This window comes from Helicoverpa armigera, chromosome 8, assembly GCF_030705265.1.
Source record: "Helicoverpa armigera isolate CAAS_96S chromosome 8, ASM3070526v1, whole genome shotgun sequence".
NCBI classification, from domain to species: Eukaryota; Metazoa; Arthropoda; class Insecta; order Lepidoptera; family Noctuidae; genus Helicoverpa; species Helicoverpa armigera.
In genome coordinates this window covers 5,580,006-5,605,175 of record NC_087127.1, presented here as the reverse complement: position 1 = coordinate 5,605,175, position 25,170 = coordinate 5,580,006, and the positions used below count along the sequence as shown (strand labels likewise).

General features: G+C 34.8%; 1 protein-coding gene across 3 annotated transcripts in view; it reads right to left on the bottom strand.

Moving 5' to 3' along the window:
* LOC110372776 (matrix metalloproteinase-2) overlaps window positions 1-25,170 on the bottom strand; it is a 139,209-nt gene that overhangs the window by 89,816 nt on the left and 24,223 nt on the right. For all 3 annotated transcript variants that reach the window (XM_064035685.1, XM_021329736.3, XM_049837895.2), the window contains 2 exons: window positions 1,386-1,508; window positions 893-1,062 (listed from right to left, as the gene is read on the bottom strand). In XM_064035685.1, the coding sequence (XP_063891755.1) occupies window positions 893-1,062; window positions 1,386-1,508 (293 nt within the window). The remainder of the gene's footprint in view (window positions 1-892; window positions 1,063-1,385; window positions 1,509-25,170) is intronic.

The window sequence follows — 25,170 nt, the reverse complement described above, 5'->3', positions numbered from 1 at the left end:
TAAGAGCTTTCTCTGTTTATTTGAAGCTCCAAATATCCGTCGTCGGCAGGCGTCAAAAGGACATATTCTTTTAATTAAGCCACGCGGAAAGCGTCGTAACTTTTACGAGGTCCGTGATTTAACTATTATTTGTCATCAATTTTATGTGGTCTTAAAGCAAATAGTACAGTTGGAACTGTTTGACATAAAATGAGCCATTAAGGTCCCACCTTATTCTTTTTCTAATATCGTTATTGCTCGTAATTTGCACGCATTATCTAAGTAGGAAGTTATGTAAATTGATTTTAGTGGCAGATTAAGCAATTAGAAGAACCATTAAATTATATACGAAACACGTAGGTACCATTACATTAAAAAAAGCTCAATAGTATTAATATCCAAAAATTGTGGCAGTTTCCCTTTAAAAGTCGGTTGTTATAAAACAAAATGTATAGTAATTTAATATTCATATCAGTTTTTCAAAATTACATTAATTCAAACGATTAGTAAAACTAAACTTCGAAGTGAAATTACTTGCATGCGCCATCTAGCGTCGAGTAGCAGAAACTCATCGACTGAGACTTTAATGGTTGTTTGCCTCGTTTACAGTCTGAACAATAGATGGCTCTTATTTAAAACTTTTAACATGGTGATTTACTTTATTTTGGTTTATATTCATAGATGGCGCTGTATGTTTATCTTGAGGTATAAATTAATTCCTTTGCGTCAATGTTTGCAAACGTTGTTATATTAAGTAGATGGTGGTCCCATCCTAAAATATTATGTTTCGAGAACACATTATGCATGTAAAATTTTGCTTAAGTATTAAAAATTCCGGGTAAAAATTATTTTCATTAAAAAAAGTTACATTTCCCTAAATGGACTTTGACATAATATAAATCATGCGACTTACCTCCAAGTTAAGTTGGTGTATTTCCACTTCTCCCCCTGCACCGCAAACCGTTTCTTCCTCCTATGTTCGTCTTCACCATCCTCCCGGTCCGGTCGGCCGCATCGTTTCTGCTTCATCAAGTTCTTCGTAGCTGTGTCGATCTCTCCCGTCACCGGTATACCGCCAAATTCCTGGAAGATTATAGCAAATTAGAGATAATTATCTTTACCACAGTATGACGACTTTGTTACGTTGATTTTGATAGGTGTGACAGTGGGTAGGAAAGCAAAAGTAAAAGTAGTATTTGGAGAAGGATAGGCTTTTTTAAATTATAGGGGTCACGAATGGAACTGGTGCCCAACTTAAATAAAACATGGGACATTGTACCTCCATAATAAAGCAGCCATTTCATATCAAAATTACAACTGTGAGATGTCGGTTTATAATTTAAATTTTAATACTTTTTGGCGGTAAGACATATTTATTCTACCTATTTGATTGTATAGTTACTCACTTGTAAAGTCTTGATGGCGATCCTGAAGTCGTCTTCGTATTCTTGTTCGTTGCCCATGAGCTGCAGGTTGCCAACCTCTGGTCTGCCCTTCTTCAGGTAGCCGAACGTTTCCAGGTAACTTCTCTGGAAATAAACAATAAACAACATTAAAATTAAATCGTTATTTCTGAGGTTTTTATCTGAAGTTCCCTATAAAAGAATAGTCTTGTTAATACTTTCTAACTTACAAATTATTTAGCTATGGCTATGGTCAATACGCAAGTAGGAAGACGAAACCATGCTGCACCGATCCCACATAAAATTGGGGTAAGGGCAAGGGAATGATGATACTGACAGTAAGTTTTAGGGCCGTAATATCCAAACGGCGTTTACGGCGTTCTTGTTACCGTTTTGAACACATTGTATAATCAATTTGTTTAGTCGCATTAAATGTAATATAACCGTAATTATAACTATCAAACTTGTTCTTGACTCATACAGAATGAGTGGTTCAAAAACCTTTGCTTAATAGGTAAACGCGAACAAATAAATTATGTAAAACCCATGTTTGTCACTTTTGTAGACATGAAGTAGGTAAGTGAAGCAACATGAGCATGTCATAATATTCACGTGAAACACACGAGACGGCTAAGCAGATTAAGCGCGTACTTAGCGCATTAAGGATTCCTTTTACTTTTCGAATTGCGAAACCCCAAAGTACAGCAGATATTAAGCCTCCATTAGCGGCCCTTGCCGGACACGGCCCTACATTTATCTCTCAAACTTGGAACTTGGACCCAACAAAGTCGGACATGTTATTGTAATTATTTTCCGCAAGAATATGCTACCTCTTTTGCCTGAGTTTGTGGTGGAAAAGGTAAGTTGTGGATTAGGTGTGGAGATGGATACTTTACACGGGATATTTTAGTCTGCTTTTAAAGTGACTTGAAATTGTTTGAATGTATGTATTTTGCTACGCCTAATGTCATCAGAGAAATGTGAAACAAAGGTGACTTGTTGCTTGATCTCAAAAACGAACCATCGAAGAGCACATACCTATCTTTGCAGCGTGAAATATGCGGTAACTATTGCCAGTACATAAGTCATGTATGGAATAGATTTCTCAGAAGACAGCTCCAGAATTGAATGCCTACCACACAAGGCTAGAATCCTCAATCAATCTGGCAAGCGAAGGGAATATTTAACATGTATGATTTCAAAACAAACCTTCAAAAGGAAATAATGGCATCGTACCAACATTACCGCACAGCTGTTCCTAAGAAGGTAATAATAATATAATTATTAGATGATGAAGAAGAAGAATTAAGTCCTGTATTCAACGTTTTATGAAATGTACAGTTGAAACATTGCTCGTTTATTTCGGCAATTAATTAAGAGGTCCCCCATTATTGCACAGCAAACGGCCACGGAATATAAAATTTGTGATCTACATTTTTAAACACCCTCATTAATCCTAAACCAACTTTAGTTTCTTCGTTAAACATCCTCTTTTTAAATTTTAATTAAAACCACACTTGTGGGTTGACAATGCTGGTTAAACGAATCCCTTTGTGTTTTTTCGAGAGTTCCTTTTTGTCTGTCTGTATGTACATATATGTTTAGGGATACGAGGTGGTTATTCAAAAAGTTTTGTGATGCAACTGGTGGAGATAACGTCGCCCTGTCAGTTTGTCTGCTACGGTCGATTATCTGAACTGACTGAAGATTTTATCGTAAGCTTTTCATACATACAAGTATTTTGTCGGTATACCTGGTTTGAATGCCTTCTCTATATGCTTTAAGGATAAAATGAATATACTTAATATTTGTACCTTCCTAAGTTAATTTTGTAAGATAGTCAGATCGAAATCAATATTTACCTTTCCTATAGAAACTTCGTGAATATAGTTCCATTAACATTATTATTCGAAAACTTACAAACTAATATCGCGCATCAGTAGTTGAAATAGCACCGCTTTTTGTCCATAGCTTGCGGTGAGCGCAAAGTTTGTTTTAACCGAGGATGCCCCCGACTTTACGACCAACAATAAAGACTTTGTTAAGCAATCTGCCGTCTATTATTCACTCCCTTAACTTATCTAAGTTGGCTCCTAAACGCTTCTGTGGGACTCTGTTTATTTACATATACCTGTGTTTGAAAAGGACCTAAAGTAACTTGCTTTCAAGTTGAACAATTTCACTTAAATTAAGGCAATCATTCCTTTAAGGTAGGGAGATAAAATGGCTGTATTATCTGCTTTGTCTACAGCTTTATCAAAGCAATACCTCTGTTACACACGAAGGCACAAAGTTTTTTAATAAGCCATAATCTGCTTAAAAATTGCGAGCGTGCGTGTGTGTTGTGGTTGTAAAAGCTAACCGCATAGTTCGTTTACTGAATATCATTATTTAGTAGTCTGGCTTTTGTTATTTAACCACGAATATTATATTAAAGTACCTATTTGTACGCATAAATTAATCTGAGTACCTATGTTTTTTTATGGCCGGATTAATAGGTCCATCTTTTTTCATTTCCAGAGTGCAGCACGTAAATCAGTGGGCAGCTATATTTTATCATTGAATCTGTGTCAGGTCAACAGGTACACCCCCAGTTCACCACGATGACGTAGTTATCGAGTCCCATAAGGAACCCATAAACAAATGCAAATATTTTAAGAATTAGGTTAATATTGCTTCAGCGAGGCCCGGAATTGATTGCTAAAAGTTGAAAGGTAACGATCCTATTGTTTTTTTTGGTCACAAACCGTTCTTGGGATCGCTTTTGCGATTAGTGATTACGGGGAATTGGTATGCAAACAAATAAATTATTGCTTGTTTTCCTGTACTTAAAAAAATTGTGTGTTGATTTTATGATCGCTTTTTGATGTTAGTGAGATTGTTTTCTGCAATTAATATATAAAATATTTCTGTCCCAAGCATCAGCAGAGAGGATAAGGTTTGGGTAGGTACCCAAATCTACGTTTCTGCTAAACAAAGATTTACGTAACCTTCTTTTAGGTATATACCTAACACTTATCAATTAGTACCTAAGCTTTGAAAGTTAAACTAAAACGCACAATCATCAATATTTACCTACATTAAATTTTATAACCCAAAAAATATTTTTAGGTGCTTTTAAATTATATTCTTGGAACCTAACTTTTTGTGCGAAGGAATTTTTGCAAGCTTCAAGCGAGCATTCCTTCAATAACAATTTCCTTCTGCAAACTTGTAAACACGTTAACTTTTTGTGTTACTAAAATGTTTACATGACTATTCCCAGTAAATAATTTAAGGGAAAATGTTTTCTATATTAATAATACGCCGATTTTCCTGGTGGTTAAACCCAGTCTAAGTAAGTGTTAACGTCAATAAGACTAAAATTAGTAACTAAATAATTAATAATATGGACAATTGAATTGAATTGAACTTGTAGATATGTGCATGGAAAATGCTTAATAAACTGTTTGCCAATCCTTATTTTTTGCCAATGGTGTGCTGTCTCTCTATGTGTGTATATTGTAGTCTTTATTGCTGTTGGTTGCTATGAAGTTTTTATTGCAATTTCTTCGCTAACAGAGGATTAATCTGCAATGTTTCGGAAAAATACGTTATACACTTATCTTAAGCATTTCAGTACTTATAAGCGATTACTTGAAAAGGACCCACTTCATCAAACATACTTAATTACTACTACCTTATATTTTTTACGGTAGTATTAACTTAATTACTATTTTGCATGGTAAGCGGGTAACGACACCAGGCGATCCTGAATGAGGGAAATGGGGGAGCGAAGATCCCTAAATGTAGGACACGGCGGTAAGTAAAGTACCCTGAATCACTAAGTGCGTCGCGTGACGCCGCCTATTTTGTCCCCTAATTAATTAACAAATCTCTGCCATCAACCTGTGCCAGTTTCTTCGTTGCGGAAACAAGTCAAAAGTCTTTATTTGGGTCGATTAGGATGCGTGTCTTTGATAAACGACTTTGATCTTTAAGAGTATGCAATTTTCTCAATACTGTTTTGTTCAGCAAATAATCTTATTTCCATGTAAATAATGCTTATAAGTATATTATTTAGGTAATAAACAGGTCAGTTATATTTCCGCAGCCGCGATCCATTTCATCATACGATCACGTAATAACCATACGCTAAAATATGTATTATCATGTCGCCACCGCAAAATATGAGCTTCATTAAAATATAAATTCAAACTTCATCAATATCCATTAAATTATACGGGGATAATTACCATAGTGATTACCATGCGGCCGTCATCGCACACCATAGACAACGAACGCACCATAGTGGGGATCCATAGATTATAGAATGCATCGTGTGTGGTTGTCATCGGTAGCTAATCAAGTGAGGCGAGGGTGTCGCGGTCGCGGTGCACGTTGCACCCCTTGATTGACACCCGCTGTCACTCCGGCTCGCCCCCACTGGATATGATTATAAATTACTCACACCACTACCGTTTTGTAGTTTAGTTTTAATTTATGCAGTCTGTCTGCTCGTAAATTACAGTTTTTAGGGGACTGAAATCGATTAGGAACGTGCTGTGTTAAAATGACGTTAATTTTACGTAATGTAATGAGGACTTTTCCGAGAATAACTAAGTATACCTTTAGCTTTATACCTCACACAAAGCAGAATGCAGTTAGGTGTCACAATATAAATATTCATAGTTGCAATTTACGCCGTGCGTAGGAATTTGTTCAGATGAATGAATGCAAATGTACACACATTCTTGAATGGGCGCTCGCTCAAGTTGATTCCGGTACAAGCGTGGTCCACGTTTATCGTTCACTCATCAGCGAACATCTGCTCGCTAGATAATAATGATAACAATTTGTCGCATGCGTGGGAGTTCTTCATGTGTTATTTTAGTTAAAAGCGCTTCCTAGTTCCAACAATAAAGTGATGCACGCGTCTTTATAGACCGCTATACATGCATGTTATAATAAACACGGTATATGTATGTATACTTAACTAATGGGTATTTTCACCTTCTGTGCCAAAAGCGTTTCGTAGGTAGAGTTACTTTTAGTAATTTGCGAAATCTCGCTTGTTTCGTGAAAGCGATGAAGAATAGTGCTGAGTACTGCAAATGTATTCTACTTTATCTTCATATAAACTGTAGAAAGCTACGCTGTTCTGTTTTGTTTTATATTAAAAAGAGTTGAAATGCCTATCCTACTATGTAGATATAAATACTTAAAAGCATTTACACGTGGGAAGTATAAAAGTTCGAGTCAAACAATTTTCATCAGAAACGATTTGCTTTCACCGAAATCCTTAATGCAGATAATATTGCATTATAAACTGCCGAATTAAATAAGTTGCTTATTTTGTTGGCATCGATGGTCGTTTCCTGCTACCAGTAAAACATGGCGTTCCCAGAAGGGAGCTGAGAGTAAAATTAAACTGTATTTTATTGCGGCCTGCCCTCCGGTGAAACTGTTTGTGCATTATGGACTGCTAATAATAGCATTGAATGTTCGATTTTTGTACTCCTTTTATTGAATTTGAAGTTTACATCATAGGCGCATCATAATGCAGTGGTCATTTTCAGAAACTCAGAGCTGAAGTGATATTGCAATGCGGCAGAAGCTGATTTCTCGCTGCACCTATATGACGTTCAAAAGATAAGTTTAATTTCCAAACCTTTATTTACTTAAGATAAAAACCATGTTTCGTTAATTTTGGGAGCAAGTACCGTTTTAATCCACCTGCATTTTGGTCAAAATTACATAAAAGTAAAGTTCACACCGTAATTGCTCGCATGAAATCCGTAAAATGTATGTTTTCGATGCAACCGTGTTGAAAACGGCCTGCGGGTGTAAACTTTAACAAAAATATGCGGGTCGGGTCGAGACACATGCCCTTTCAATTCGAAAATCAATTTCAAAGAACAATAAACTTTTTTTTGTAAGTTTGACACATCAAAGCACGTGGACTTTTGTAATGATTTCTGTGAATATGACGATCTGTAATTTAAAAGTTAATGATTTAGTGTCGCGTCGAATGGACGGATGTAATAACGCGTCCATTGAATGATCCAATCAGAGAGAACCAGTCGTCACGTGGATGTGCTCATCACATAATGCGCCGGTCTCATGACGTGGCACGGGGTAATTCGAATCAAAACACTAATTCGAGTTTAGGGGACAATGAGGGATGAATTTGAAATTCAAATTTTAATAGCGTCAGTGACACATGAAATTGAATGGAATTAAGTGTGAAACAATGGTGGCGAGTTCTACAATGTTGGTTCCGGCTTTTGTACTCACGTGAACGTATGTAATCCATTCATTTCAAATTTAAGACGTTTTCCTGCTACATTATTTGATGACGCGTTACTTATGTTTGTTTGTAGTAATAATGATTAATGTTCGCGGTAAATATTTGCGTATGATGTGTTATCGAATTACATTAATCAACATTTAGTACTAAAGCAAATTATTTAGGAATGTTTAGGTATAGGTCATGGCTAGAAATATTCCGAATTCCCAATTAATCACGGTAAATACCAAATTGCGCATTGTTATGCTTTGATTGAAAGGCGTCATTCTAAGTTTTTATTTTTACGCGCAAATTGTCTTGCGGTAAAAGAAAAAAGAAGCTTAAAACAGGTGTTTAGGGCATTGACTCGTTAGCCTTCCTTTAGAGTTCAACTTTATTTATATTTGTAAAACAATGAAGACGTGACTGTTGCAATACGTCACGGCTAACTGTTTAGCTTTTATTGTTAATAAATTATTCAGTAAAATGTAGCTGGTATCACTCTCTCTTACAAAAGGTACGACAGACGTTTAAGTATATGGCGGTCACAATGCCATACTTGTAATGTTTTATGACTATTTTACTATTGTGCTTATTAAAGAAGAGGCGCGGTCAGTACAGTAAGTGGAAACTTTTTAAGGATTATAGAACACGAGCATGCGTGATAGCAGTGTCGAATAAATAAAGAAGGATTACACGAGAATGCGTGATAGAAGTTTTAAATAAATAATGCATGTTTTTCATAAGATAATGAAATTTTTTCTTTTTATATCATGAATATTTTTTTGACTCTTTTGTTTAATATATTTAGGCAGTCCTTTTTCATCAACCAGGCACCAACTAACAAGATTTTGATTGCTAGATGTAATACTGACATTTATTATATTTTATAGAGCAGTAGTAATCTCCAGTGTTTTCACGAAAACAATTTCATTTAAATACACATAAAAATATTCATTGCAATGCATCATAGAATATAAAATTATCTATTTTCATATCTTGCCCGCAGGTGGAGTCCCGTCATGGGTTATTCTGGCGTCCGTAGGCGATCTAACAATCTGTAATTGCGCACTTCCGCGCTGCTATTGTAATCTCTAAATAGCTCTTCTTTGAGTATTGTGGATACCTGTATCTACTTTACCGTATGGTATTATACGGTTATTCGCGGTTTATTTAGAAGAATCAGTTCTTTTGAAAATATTTTTTCTTGGGTAAGTTTTATCGCTTGTGTAAAATCGTTGTAAATGAGGTCTTAGGTCTTGTGTCTTCTAATATTAATTTAAAGTGCCTTCTTGCCATAGCCAAGGTAAAAAATCTAACAATAATATTGTTTCCCAATAAATTCAATTTCTTTTAAGGTATAATATTTTTATAATGTTAAAATTTTGAAAACTTTTTTATTCAACAAAAATAAGCTAGTTAGTTCTGGAAGATAGAACTTTTAGAAATAAAATATTTTCTCCAATTTTCTATTCGACTTGACCTCTATAAGTCTATACGTTATTGAATATAAAGGGTGTTCTGAAGTCTAGACGAGACGCCCAAACCTGGAGAGCTAGGTTTTCATAAATAACTTAAAGATTACCTTTTCATACAGTTTTCTGACGCGATATAAGTATTCGGATTTTGAATGTGACCGAAAACTATTGAACCAGATAAAAAAAAATATCATGCTGTATTTATATGCTTGTTGATGTGTAACTGTGTATGACAGTGGTATATGAAACTTTTTTAAGTAATATATTACGGGTAATAACTCTGGGTAATAATGATCTTTTTAAGCGTAAGTTGTTAAACTACCAAAAACAATGTTATTGTAAGTAATCTGCTTCTTAAGAAATCTTCTAACCAAAGAATTTTCTCAAGTTAATTGTAGCATTAAAAGACCCGTATGAGGTTTATATTAATAACATAATTATTATGTTTTCCTTTGAGTTTCCGGTATGTTGATTCTCGGGACATTCTGGGATGTTTTGTGATTCCCTTTGTTTCCACCTGAGGTTTGGCCTCCAGCCAGAAGTCTGTCTTTAAAAGCTCTTCATTATCATAAGGTAACGGAAATCTTGGCGTGTACAATATTTTTGCGACCATAGCATTATGTATATTCTTTTCTCATAAAATTTTGGCTGTTACATTGAACAAAAGGATAAAGGTGCTCTGTGATTAATTAAATCCTTTTTTTTAAGATATTGAAATGTTTACCTACTAGGTATTATTTGGATTTAGCATTGCATTTCGCTTAAAAAGAAAAGTACTAGCACACAAAGTTCAATGGCGGACTTAGGGCTATTAGTTTACCTTTGGGTGGGATAGTTTTTACTATGCAGTATTTGTTTTTTTTTTTATTGAAGGGCTGGTATGATTCCAGAAGCCACGAGCCTGAGAAAGTATGACGCGTGGTACCAGCCATGATAATTCGCGAGGACCAAGCAATAGGAGTCAGATTACTATCGCGTTTCCATCGAACTGTGACTGACAGGCATCCGTAAGTAACTTGACGCGCACTGAGAATTAACCCTATTCAGTTACATCGGATTTTAATGCAAACATTCGCGGTAAATAAAAATAAAGAAGGTTTGATTCAGATATAATCAGGGATACCCGTAATACTGTACCTATCGTTGGAGTTCTTTTTTATGTGAATATAAAAATCAATGCTGTGAAAAACGAGCTTTATTTGATTTACACTGATGGACTTTTCCGTAATGGTAAAAATCGTGTGAATCCCGATAGACTTGAAACTGATCTGTCCTAAGAATAGAGTAACTAGGTACACAGTGGTCGTGTTAGGAAGGTCAAATTATATTACGGTTGTTATTATTTAATCACACATATGCATGAAACATCAATATATTTGAAATTCAACCATAATATTGTTCAACCTTATACGTAGCAATTTAAATAATAAACCGTGGAAACTTCGGATCCTGAAGCCAATTATTTTCAATACGATTTCTTAATTCTATTCAAAGCATACGTTGAATACTGATTTGAAATGATATTCTAAATTATTCATACTCAGTATTTTTTTTTCAGAACTGGCACGTTATTTTCTAATACCTAAGTAAACATTTTTAGAAAACTACGTTGTTTTCGTAAATGAGCATCGTTTCGAAGAACCATCACACCTGCTTTCTTGAAGTTATTTTAAAGATGGCAAAGTGATCAAATCACTGACATTTATTAATAAATGGTGTACTATCGTAAAGTTTCTACAGATAGGCTTTGTACAGTCATTCACTTAAACCGCTCCAACTGAAGCTAACTAAGATCGTTACTTGTCTTCCTCTTGTGAAAACTTTCAGCTCAAAGTTTACCAACCTCTTATACAACTGATGAAACTCATCAAGATCTATGTAACATTCATAAGTAATTTAATTTATAGTTCAATTAAACTACTTAATTAAAAACCCTAAACTAATGCTCACAAAACTATAAAACGCAATAAAAATGCAGTTTCTAATTAACAAAGTTCATTACATTTTATAACTTTAGTTGGGTGCGTTAAATCGTAAATGGGGCGACAGTACGATGTTTAATGCACTCGTGACTCGCGAGACATCGCTGATACGCCGTTTGAATAAACCCGTTGAGGCGCGGATGCGTTTGCGCATGCAATTTGTTAGGTGCGTGAGAACAACCAGAAATGGCGTGACGTGTGATTGGTGAGTGCCTCTAAGTGATGCTATCGTGAGCCATTAGTCACAAGTGTGTAAGGCACCGTAAAGGGGGCTGACCTTTGACGTAAAGGTGGCTATTGACCAACTGGAGAAATCAGAAAAGCTTTGCTTTTCAAATATGCTTTAAAGTGCAGGCCGTATACATGCGTTGTCGAGTAAATAGTATTCTTCACTATTATATTTATCAGTTTCATTTCATTAATTCCCTCTTTACAATAAAAGAGTATTTGTGAATTCAAAGCTTCAAACTTTAAAAACTTACGCTACCAACATATACGTAAAATCACACTGCAAGTTTTCGAATGTGTTTATTATCCAAACAAGTGCAAGAGAGCTTTTCAAGTGCGACGTATACCAAGATTAGTTATGTAAATGTAGTTTGTTTTGTAAACATTGAGGTGGAAAGTTTCTCAGTAATATCAAGGTGAAAATCCGAGGCTTAGCTGAGAGCGACCAAATAGCCCACGGCTGAACTCCACCAAGTTTCAGTTATTGCCACAAAGTAAATACTAATATCGGCTGGCCGCGCTATAAACTTGCGATATTGCCCAACATTATATGGACACTTTTTGCAGCTTTTACGAGTTCCTGAAGAAATTTTCCGAGTTTTACTACAACACTTATGCCACGTTTATGAAATTGATATAATATTATCTCCGTGTATGTGCCTGTGAATATCTACTTGTTTATAGGTATGAAAGAACATAAAAAACGTTATTTTTATGACATTATTAATCAAGACCTCCATGTGTTGGGTGGAATCAGGGTGGATATCAACTTGGTGATATAAACTTTATCGTAATGGAGTATGGTGCGACAGTTGCGTTGAAATATGAAGTAATTGGACATCAAATAACTGAAGATTACGGTCGTTACGTTATTTATTTACCATTTACTACTTTTACATAAAAAGTGACCTGAAATTACAGTTAGAGATACCGGTTGCCCTATTCACTTTAGCTTTCCTACTTCGTAACATTACTTTCCTTATTATAAATCTCTTAAACAATAACATACGTATTATGATTGGACCCAGTACTAACAACCGGTACTGTAGTGATTCAACGGACAGCTGCGTATAATGCAAGCTCGTACTCTTATGGTAACTCACTGGACAACATGACTTACACAAAGAGTTTATTAAAACCTCATTAGTCCATGTCTATGTCTGGCCTCAACTTATAAATATTAAATCACTATTTATGGTTTATAAAGCAACATTATTCCGCGGGAGATTTATAAAGCGCCCGTAATACGAAATTGCTTTGTGTAAAATTTAAATGAATTCAGTTACTTTTAAATTGATTCTGAGAAAGGTGAATTTAAACATGTTAAATTAGTTTCGTAACAGTCCGCAGCGCAAACGTAAGCTAATGAATACTAAAACAGAAGTTACATGAGCCTTGTGAAGTACACTCTCATGTAAGTGGGCGCTAAAATATTTAGCGGAATATGGCGAAACTTAAGGGCCTCTTAATTAACATTTATTTCGAAATTAGCTTAAAGCTGTGAAAGTTTGCAAACGGCTTTGTTTGGTGCTGTCACGAACTTTGGTTTTACAATGTCATTGAATTTACTGGCGAAGTTCAAATGGAAGGCTTTTTGACTTTTGAGGAATTAGTCACATGCAAATTTTTCTTCATTTATGTATTCTCAAGCTTCCTTCATAATTTTACTTTAAATAAACTTTATCAGGTTAATGTACCGACAGCACCTCAGTACCACCATCTTCCTAGAGTAACCCGTATTTTAGCAAAAAGGTTCGGAACGAAACCTCATCTACAAACTCTATGGCTCGGATGGCTCCACAAGGTAGGTACCTTATTAGGGAAGTGAAAAAAACCGATAGAATCGAGTGGAGTGTAACGAGTCACGCGTTTCGACTGGATTGGAAGTGGAATACGTCACATAGAGGTTCCACTTTATCGGGAGACGCCATATAGGGCGCCGGTAGCAAGGGAATGTACCACAACGATTAGCTATTAGGGCTGCGTCAGAAAAGGGAAAGCTGGAGAAATAGTTTAGATCAATGACTGCATCAATCGTTTAATTAATTAGTGTATAAAAAATAAAACATGAATCATATTAAAGCTTTGTAATATTTTGTTTCAAAATGTTTCCTGATAAAATTAGACTGCGTTTATAGCAGGCGAATCTATGAATGCGGTTACAATTCATTGAGTAAACTGGTCTTACTGAAATTCACAAATAAAAAAGAAACAACTTCATTTTTGTAATAAAATAGTACGTCACTGAAGATTCCAAGATTCGAGTGTTTTGTTTTAAAAAAAAAACCTCAATTGCCAGCCCTTAGCTTGTTACATTAAGTGCATGCTTTAGTTCACGTAGACAATTACACGCGATATGCACGCTTCTAACAAAGACGAACTACATCGTAAAGCCATAACGATATATTTTCCCATTACACAGAAACTAACAAAAACTTTTAGGGAAACAGAAGTCCATAAAAAGCTGTGTCTATTAGCGTCACTTCAGAATATGTCGTTAGTCGACTTGTTAGTCAGTTTGTGATATATTTATAGCTAATTGCTTATATAGAAGTGTTAGTTTGCCTATATGTAAGTTGTTATTATAACAGCATTCTTGGCAGCCTATATTGTGTCTATTTAATGATCGTGCGTCGCGTCAGTCATTGAACTAAAGTCTGGAGTTGGCTAGCCGTGCAGAGCGCATACGCTACTCTCGTTACACCGCGTGAGTGAATCACCCGACAATCAAAACAAACACTACAGCTTTTTAAATGTTTTTTTTTACAGCACACTGCTACCGTTAGCCTGAGTACACACTGTGACATGTCTCCTACATTGTTTATGCGTCATAAAGATAGAGGCCAAACTTTATTCCATTGTTTCAGTCTAGGACAGTTCGCAGAAAATTTCTTTTTAAAACAGGTATTTTAAACAAAATTATTGTAAAAGATAAATAAGTTTTTGGTACATTTGCTTTAAAGTTTTGTTTATTTTAGTTTTCTTAAATAGTTCTTTTTGTTTGTACGAACCATTTGAGAATACTGTGACTATACCCCAAGAGACAACTGAGATATTATTTAGAATCACATTTATTTTTAACGGACTCAAGATACCAAAATGCAGAGTTCTACTAAAATAATTTCTAAAACATGTTTCCCACGGTATCCCCATTCATTCCATGTGCCCGGATCATAATCACGACGATCTCGCGTCCACTGAGATCAAAAGTCCGCCAAAAACGAATTAGGTCGTCTTCTTGTAACACTCGATCTTATTATACAAAGTGAGTCAATGACCGTTTGCAAATTCGTGTATCATATGGCGCGAGGTCGGCAAACTGAAATGGCAATAGCAAGGTCGTTGCGAAACCGACACCTCGAACAGTGAGATATTAGTTCCTACCGACGACTTGCGAAGTCGACTCCATCGCACAGGTGTTCACCGTGGTTACAATGTCCCGTAGTTACTGCAATATAAATGCCAAGACATGATGTAGTGCGTTTACAGTAAGTGCAGAATGATTGCTTGGCTATTGAATTTGCAATTTCGTTTCGCAATTAAGGCTGGTCAGGCCGCTTTTTTGGTAAAGACTTGTTTATTTTTGGCCCGTTTTAGCACATTCGCGGGGTTCAGAGAAAGGTCATTATGCGTTTGTTTATTTTCTAGAAGAATGAGAGAATAAGCAAGATGTTTGTGGTTTGTCCGTGAGGTTTTTTTAGTATTTTTTGTATGCATTTTCTTACTAAATTGTCTTATACAAAATATTACGGTTCTGAACTACAATGGGTCCCAACATACAATACGGCACATAAATACAGCGAAGAATTTTAGATTTTAGTAGAGTTTAGTCACATCTTCATAGATGCTCATAAGTGTAGAATGTAAACAAAGACAGTCAATTTGTGTGGAACTAATTTTACCGGTCGCCAGCGAGGGGTTACTCACGGGCGATGAGACAATATTAACGCCTGCAATATATAGGAAGCTTCTCGCAAAGTTTATGTCTTGTAAAATCAAATCCAATTCCATGCAAATCAGGATTAAATCAATATTTCTCAATGAATGACTCCTAAAACGTATATTAAATGTATCTGAGGAAAGACAAGATTAACGAGACAACGTTCTCACGATGACTAAAGTCTAACTTAAGCGTTCGATTACCAGAAGCGGATTGTCATCAATAAAGGGCTTACAACTATCTAACAGACTTCGCAAAGTTGGCAAACTGCAGTTAGTCCTAACTATTAATTGTCGAGTGGACTTTGTCACGGTATTGTGATAAATTGGAGTGGTCCTTGGACATATTAACGTCCCTTGGTTGGCAATGAGCGTGATTAATTATGTTGGACGATACAACCAGACGGTACCCAATTCGGGTTAACGTAGTTCAGTGACTGGACGTGGAAAGTCGCAATCGACCAATGAGCTTCGTGCATTGAATGCATATCTGACATTTCGTACAGTCATCGTCACTGCACTGACACATATTAGGTAATGGTTGGTGCGGTTTATACAAATGCAATACTTTGTATACAATGGTCGAGGGCATTGAAATTTAGGGTTTCGTTAATGATAAAAGGAAGCCCTACTCATTTTAGGCAGACTTTTTTTCTGCGATTTCAGTGTTCTATTCAAACTTTTTGCTTTTATGTTGAAAAAAAAGTTTGTTGCTTTTATACTTTACTTACATAAGACCTTTGGATATATAATCAGTCGTTCGATAATTTCAAATGTTCGCTATTCATTCAAACATGACTAAACATAACGGCGTGTGCCGCATCAATTTCGATAATTGTCTATGATCAGAACATTGATCAGCTTATGATACTTAGTACTGGCCGTAAAATACTCGTAACCAATCAAATAAATTATTTGTAATCGTTTTATAGTTCTTATATTAAAGTTACTTAATGGCTTCGTTTTATTATCATAGCATTAATAGGCAATAGTTAATGTTATTAAGGACTGCTACTGCAGTTGCGTACCTACTTTTTCCGAGCCTTTGAGAAAGGCACCGCTTCGAGGTAGCTAGTTCATATGTTCTTTAGGAAAATGTGTTGTACTCTGCTTATGAAGTAGTTCTAATTATTATGAGATATACATACATATACAAAGACCTCATTCAAATTAGCTGCTTACCACAACATTTACCTACTAGTGACCTAAGTTGCCACGTTCAGCAACCGCAGCAGTCGGTAGTGCCAAACCTCATAAAATCACGTCCATGTCACCTCGATACAAAAGTGTCAAGATTGTATATTTTATGTATATGATGTGTTACACACGATTCTTGGCGACTTGATTCGTGTTCAAAACTGTTTTCTTTTTCGCGTCTTATGTCCCCACGGGAAATTTGGAAAATCCCATCTAAGGTTGCTTGTGCGATAAAAGATACCGACTTCTTTTTGTTTATATGAGCCTTTTGAGATACAAGGAGAAAGTGACTAAGCCTACAGGTATTTATGGAATTATCTATGAGGGAAGTCTTGTGTAAATGAGTAGACGTATAAAAGCAACAGACACTTGACCCATTGCTTAGAAAGATGTCTGTAACGATGTGATGCTTTATAATTAACAACCCGTGTAAACGCCGATCAAGCAATTATACCACAGTATACAAGCAATTGAGCCATTCAAATATAGCTTTTATTGTGTTTAGAAATAGGGTTCATTGAGATAGCAAATGATAATCACATAAGCATTCACATATGGTTTAGATTTGATACGAACTGGGAGCGCGCCGACAGTGTTGTCAAAACGGTCAGCCGGCCCACACACGTAGAGCAATGAAATAACTTATTGATTAGCTTTTATTATAATTATAAACATAACCTACATTAGTTGTACTATTAGTACTTACAAGCTAAACAGAGAAATGAGAAGAGAAATGCACATTGGATATTGAGTCACGACTACTATCTTACATATTATTTTTTGAACGTATTGATCTTGCCATACAATTAATGAAAAAGAATACAACACTTCACGGCAAATTAATAGGGCACCACAGATTAACTTTACATAGAGAAGACAGCGTTTCAGGTGTTTCAACACGAAAAGTTTTCGCGGAAAGCTCCAAAGAAAGCAGCTGTTAGATCATTCTTTCACCCCTTTATTGTAATGTTAGTCTACTGTTGGCGATATAACTTTTATCTGGGTACACACTCTGGTATGTGGGACCTATCGCTTGGTCTAGTAGAAAAGCAGTTTGCTGGCTGTCAGTTATCGCAAGTCATTATGATATGAAGGGAATGCAGTGTAGAACGAGAATACACTCCAACGAATATTGGAAGTAATTTTGTTTGCCGAAGATTTTATAGCAATATTCATTGAGACATAATTCTATTCAGCAGGCATATTGTTGGGTAAACAAATAGCAGTCACTTTTGAAAAACTAAACATTATTTATGTGGTGTTTTCAGTTTTATTTAGGCAAGTCAGTTTAAAGTTCGAAAAGCTTAATTTAAACTTACTCGACATGAGTTCGTTTATATACTAGGGTTATAGCAACACACAGAGGCTCTACGTGTGTTTTAATATACCGCGATGTTATTGCGTATATAAAGCTATTAATAACAAACTTTGTTGTTCTTACAAATGATGTATTTTCAAAATAATTTAATAACGTTTTGCTCGCATATCGTTTAAGGTTGAACGTACATTAATATAACTGTAAAAGAAAATATTAGAAGTCGAGATTTATTTACGCACACTTTTATGACAAGCATAGCGTTTTATGAATGCAGTTTTCACAAAACATTCACTTTTACAACTGTATTGCCTGTATTTTATAAGAATCGTAAATATAACATTAAGATTTTCTGTAATCTACATGGCAGTCACGGCACGTCACTAATTTATTGCATCTTGGCTACTTAGTTTTATCGAGACAAACATCGGTAGTGCGGTGCAAGCTATCGATGTTATTTTTATCGATGCGATAGGGTTGAGTTTGCATCGGCGAGCGCGTCGCGTCGCGTCGCTAACGAGGTCGTATGATTCACTATCGTCGTCATCCCGGCGCCTAGCGATTTCGCGATCCCACGTCTTCCCGACTAACCCGAACCCGACTACCCCAGGGAACCGAGTAATCTATTTTCATTCGTTTGATGTGAAAAGCTGTGTCCGTCAGCCTAGAAAATTATATGTTACACACACTTTTATCTCCGTGTTATGTATCCAAAAGGCAATTTCAGACATGCCAAAATACAAATTGTTATTCTTATAATACCTTAAATGTAAGCAGGTTTGGTAAACTCCCTTGTCGTGATCATAAAGCTTCTTTATTTCTTAATATTAAAGGAAAATGACAATTCACATAAAAAATATTTTCCCTATGGACACAAAATTAATGGGATTAGACACACAATATTAAACATTATAAAGGACTCCTTAATTTGCGTTAATTTAATTATTACGAAGGTAAGGATAGCTAGGTGTACATGATAATCCATAATAATGTCGTTCGCATAATTTTCTAATTTTAATCACGAAAATAAACTATCAGAATGAAATGAAAACGTTGAACATCAAATATGATGTGACGTTTCACGTCATAGCGGTGACAAGAGCTTAGGTAACAATGTTATAACTTAGCACTTATTATGTGATACAATGGGGTGACAGAATCTTCTCGCAAATAAGACTTAATTAATTTATTCACTGTGAAGTTACGTAGCGTGTTGCTGAATTAATTATGCAGATTTTAACGAAATCCGAACAAAAGCGGCGCCAGGCTTTATACAGTCGCGTTATGTGGATAACGCCTTAATCTGTAGTTATGTCATGTTGCGCAAACTTTATTCATTAATATTATTAATTTTTATTACACTTTGAGCTTAGAATTTGATCCAAGCTGATTTATATTTGGTATCGTGATTTTAATTAAATAAAAAACGTTTTTGACAATATTTAGGAACAAGACTGATCCGATTTAATGCAATGAGAAGAGCTATATTTTAGTTAATGGCTTGTACCATGGCCTATCTACTCCAAATTTATTTTTCGATAAAATAAAAAAAGAAATCATTTCTGATGCTTTCATATTACATGAATTATGAAATATAGGTAATATCATAAGCCAGCAGATTGTAATTTTGGTTAGAGGTTTGCGACTAATAAAATGTGAATAGGTACCTGGGTAAGTATATTACCTAGATCCATATAAGAAAATGGAAAATATTTTCTTTATTGTTTAATATAAAACCAATTATTATTATTAGATTGAAGTAGGCAATTATTATTTTTACGTGACCCTCAACAAAACAAAAAAAGAAATAGAAAATTGATTAATAATATAAGGTAAATAAATATATTTTCCTTGATGATAATTATAAAAATGCTTCTTCGACATATTGAATTGCTGTTTTTTTTATTTTGTTTATGAAATTGTTTAATTATTAACTTTGTGGTGTAAGGTCAACAAAGTGGTTGATAATAATTAAAGTCTAAGTTCGAAAAACTAAACAGCAAATTGTTTACTTGTTTGTAGTTCCATTTCAGACAATATTGAGTAATTTTTCCTCCATTGCATTTTATTCTTGGAAGACCGTGATGTTCCGACAATTATTATTACCTCATGGCTTTGCCGTTTTACAATGTGTACAATATATTTTAGACATTAAAATAAAGATTTACTTGTTAATTGTTTATTTATTTGTATCAGGCATCTAAGGCCCATATAAAATTCTTAAATATTATAACATTGAATCATACATATACTAAGATTCGAATGTTTCAAAGATTAAAGTTCAGAAGTTATATTTATTTGCTTACATAATGACATTTTATAATTAGTCATTGTTCCTGAAAACTGCTAACGAAGCAAAGGTAGGTATTACGTGTACTTCCTTTACTTACGTCTTTGGGTGATCTTAGGTATTCTTTGTGGTAGTTTTATTACAAAGTACTAAGTAGTATTAATTGGATAACCTGTAACTATTAATCATATTTGTATGAATGGGATTTTGACGCCACTTAGTACTCGCTTTTCTTTACCTATATGACTTACTTATGTCAGGTATACCTTCATACATTACACTTAAATTTTTAAGCACAATGAAATAGTGCTTGCATTGTATCGATATGAATCTCACATATCGATGCTCTGAATCCTCGATAGCGAAAATCGGTGATTACATTAAATTTATTGCCGTATTTTAAAATGTGGCAAGCAAGTGTGACAATAAATCCTGTCATGGTCGCCAGCGAATCTGTCACAGAAATCCCGGCAAACGGTCACTTTAAAATTATTTACTATTCCCATAATTCTTTTGGTAAATTTTATGTCGTCATTGTTGCACCGTAGCGGCTGCAAATGCAAATTAAATTTCCAAAAATATGAGTGACGCATGCAGTCCATTAAAAATGAAAAGTGTTTAATTTGCGGCGAAAGTTTTCGTAACATTATTTATTACTTAGGTACCATTTTCATTATATTATGCAATTAATCAGTATTCACACAGGATGTATGCTTAAAATTTATAAGTATTGGAACTACGATATCGATAAAGTGAGCTAACACTTGTACATCCCTAGAACTTAAAATGTATTCTATGAATGAATGAATCTAATAATAGGTACATATCAGAATGTAAATCATTAGTGTAGCGCATATCTACCCACTGGAAACTATGTAAATTCCCAGTAATATTAAGTTACACTTGATTCTCAATTAGTTGGAACAATGGGAGTTAATTAAAAGCTTTCATGCCGAATGGTCCTCACTTACATTGTCAAGATCACGAGAATTAGTTACATGATTTATGTCAAGTCACGAACGATAGCTGTCTCTTTAATATGATACGATGTTATGTAGCATCTCTATTAAAATAAAGAGTCATTTCAGACTTCTCAGTTTCTGTAGACTTGGTTTTCCTTTAGTTATGTAATGAAATGTAAATGCCAATTTTCTGACCACAAATAATTTTCATATACCTACCTAATATGTGCAAGTGCAGTCGTCCTGACAGGAAAAGTATATTCCCCGTAATCACGAAACTTATTCCAAGTAAATGTTATTTTTAATTAAGGTCCAGTGCACAATGGACGTCCGGCGAACACGTCACTGCACCAACGTAACGTCTGGCGAGCATCCTACACTAAGCACTATTAATCACCGCTTACTCCAATCAGGATAATAAATACCTTATTGCAATGTCTTTATGGGCCATTATCCTGTGATTTATTCATACCTAACAGTAAACGCATTATGTCGGTGATGCACGGACGACAGGCGCCGATGGGATGGACTTGTCTTAGAAAACGACATGATTATAAAAACAAAGATCTTAATCATGCAGATTCTACACGAGGCGTTCTGAAGCTTACAATAACATTAATAAGTCCCACAAAAACATATTTTAACAAAGTTTCAGATTCATAAACTTTGAAATAAAATCAAATTATGATTTTCAGTGTTGACGCTAAATTATTTATTAAAATAAGACTGAAAGGTTAAAAGTTTGAAAAACGAATAACTTGATTATGAATAAGTTTAACAGGCAAATAATTGCATTTACCTCGAACACACGTAAATTAAAAAGTTATTTAAATAAAATTCTGATTAAATGTTATTTTACTCTTTATCAAAATAATATTTACATTCTGAGTTAACTCCTTTAATTACCTGAGTAAAGTCAAAAAGCAATTATTAGTATAAGTACAGCGGAGGTTCATTAAAGCGTGTAAATGCGCACTTCTATAAAATACGTTGCGGAAAATGATGTGGCCTGTCAAAAGTTATGAGTAACGTGCACTCACAAAGGATTTATTTCGATAATTCTAGGAACACGTACCATAATGTGAGCATATGTATAGCACACAAGACAATAAGTTTTGCGTCTATCGAGCACATTTATGGCATGCACGCGCGGGAATTTATTTCGACTGTCAATTGTTTTATTAAGTAAAGCTCAAGGTATCTTCTTGCTCAACCTTCTTTAAAAGGGGGATTGAAACTATCCAAAATCATGATCAAGTTGACTACTGATAACCCGTAGAGCGACTAAGGTCCCATAAACTTTACTACGGACATAAAGGAGACATTGATAAATAGCGAGATTATCACGATATACTTGCATCCTTTTCGGAACTTTTTTTACAAAAAACATTTTTTTTTGTTAATAAAATCTTATACATAGTAGAAGTTTAAGTTTATCGCCTTTTTACGACTGTTGCGGTGAGATAGAATACGTAGAACAAAATATAAATAAATAAGAGTTTGTCTGTCTACAGTTTGATTTTGTATCTCAATTAATTAATAAATTCGCCTTATTGTCTAGTTAAGAACTGTGTCACATGATTCATAATAATCTTCATCTGCTGTGGCCCTATCTTAAACGGACACTAATATATTAGTGCGGAATGCCTTGTATGAGTAAGCCTACTATTTAAATAACGCAGATGAATGGGGCTCACTTAAACCGAACCCTAAAGATATAAGTGCTACCCCTTTGTTATGTGGATGTAAATCTTTGCCATAAACTATAACGACGTTTCAATACCTTTTAAAGTTATGTGCCTACGAGATAGGGCTGGTAACTGATATGAACAAAAAATATGTGGATGCAGTATCCCGTTAGATATTCGGAGATTTTTTAAATAATAAAGACGCGTAAAACGGTTTATTTTCAACCCAATTCTCAAATAACAGCACTCTATTCACAAATTCTACAAAGTAGGTAACATTTCCAGACACTTGTGAAACGGTTTAGAGTCAACTCTATAATGAACGCAATATTGTCAAAATGTCATGTCATGTCGTGTCAAAAAGCTCATTGTCATTAAAAACTTTTCAGTCAGCCCTGAACGTAGCATTGAAGAGCCCGCAAACGTGCGTTACACAAAGCAGTTAAAACTGAAATGCATTGATTGACGGATTCATGGAGACTATAAAAAGTTCTTTGAACCCCTAAAAAATACTCCACGGATGTATTTTGAGTCGCACTGCATAACATTTTGTCAATAATATTGTTATTAATGTTTCGATTGACTTTGCCAGTGACCTATCAATTTGAGTGAAATATGTATTGGCTATTTTACCAGCTGTGTCCACGTAGGTTATCACGAAAAGAATCGATTAAAATGTACGAATCGATATATCGGAGCCTGGAGTAGTGTAGGGCGGGCCGTCACCTGTCCGCCGTATTAATGCTGAGTGAACCAGATAAATTAATGTGTCTGACCCCTCTTCAAAGAAAAAGGAAAAATTAACTGGTATTTGTGAGTATTTTTTTACTATCACTAACTGCTGAAGGTTCATTTCACTCGAGTAAATTTTCTCATTAGCTCTCTAGACAGTCTGCAATAATAATTTGCAAGTAAATAGGTAGATCTTTTTTCTAGTTTTTAATCAAAACGTGAGAAAATTGTTATGAGCTCGTGGTTTGAAAAATATAGCTCGAATATTCAAATGGCTCGTGTTTCCACTTTAAAATGATGTATCTAACCTTATTATTAATTAGTATTTCCACAGTTTCATTAAAAAGCTTTGTTGTTCTGTGTGTCCATTTGTTTTATCGAACGTTCGGATAAACAAGACTCCTTGAACTATTTATCGGACAGAAGTATGATTATATGAAAACACAATTAACGAGCAATCTTTTATCCTCAATCGGAATATTAATTACAAGTAGTATTTTGTTGAATATTTGTGTTTTTGATGAGGAAAGCTCTTGGAAGTTCTATCCATGTTTTGTGAGTGCAGCCTTTTGTCATAAAAGTGATGGCGTTTTTATGGGAGATCGTTTTGTATCGTCTAAGTTTAATGTTTATTGTTCTGACATGCAAGCGCCCCCTTGTGGAACAGACCACGCTGACTATCAAATGAAAGACTAAAAGCAAAACTACTTTATTTAATAAATAATAATGCACTAACTTAAATTGGATTTAGTGAATAGAATTACACATTATAAATAAGTTTTGTGTTTCAAATTATAGTTATTTTAATTAAAGACGTAAAGTAAGTGGTATTTGTAGTTAAAATTATATTTGTAAACTACTCGAAACTGGTATTTATTTAATCAAACATTCACCCTATGTTTATAACTACATTAATGTGTCAGTGTTATAACTAGTTTAGAATTATAGTTATTTAAGTTATACAGGACATTATAATAACATAAATGTTTTGTGTATTTATTTATTACTAGTATTATGATTCAAATTAACATAATAGTCTCTAATAACGGCCTTTAACCCTACTCTGTCTGTCCATTCAATATAATAATGACTTGTAAGGTCATTGCTACTCGACTCTGGGTCAGTGTCACTCCAATATGAACTTTAATCACAACACCATAAAGCGTAAAATATATTTGTGTTTTTGAGTTTCCGTGGCAAGTTCAGAAAAGCTCCTCAATGGATGTGATAGGATACATCCTGCGGTTTCAATTACATTGAAAGTGCAATTTATAGTTTATTGATACGAATGCAGTTCGTTTAGATAAATAAGCTCAATGGGCGAATAGCGAAAAATGAGACACGATTATCTTCTACTATATAAAAATAAGTCCGGTTTTCCTCCCTGACGCTATAACTCCAGAACGCACGAACCGATTTCCACGGTTTTGCATTCGTTGGAAAGGTCTCGGGCTCCGTGAGGTTTATAGTAAAGAAAATTCAGGAATAATCAGGAATAATTCAACAGAAAAGTGGGTAAATCGTTTTTCACATACAGCGCCATCTCTGATACATAGCATGTACTACAAACCAATATCCAACACTTCAAGTAGATGGCGCCGAGTGTTTGACAGCTACTCATTGTCTCTGCTCAGTTAATTTCATTCAAGCTCAGTGTAAATTATGTGGATCGTGCATTTGAGGTTAAATTCAACACTCTGTCCATTGTC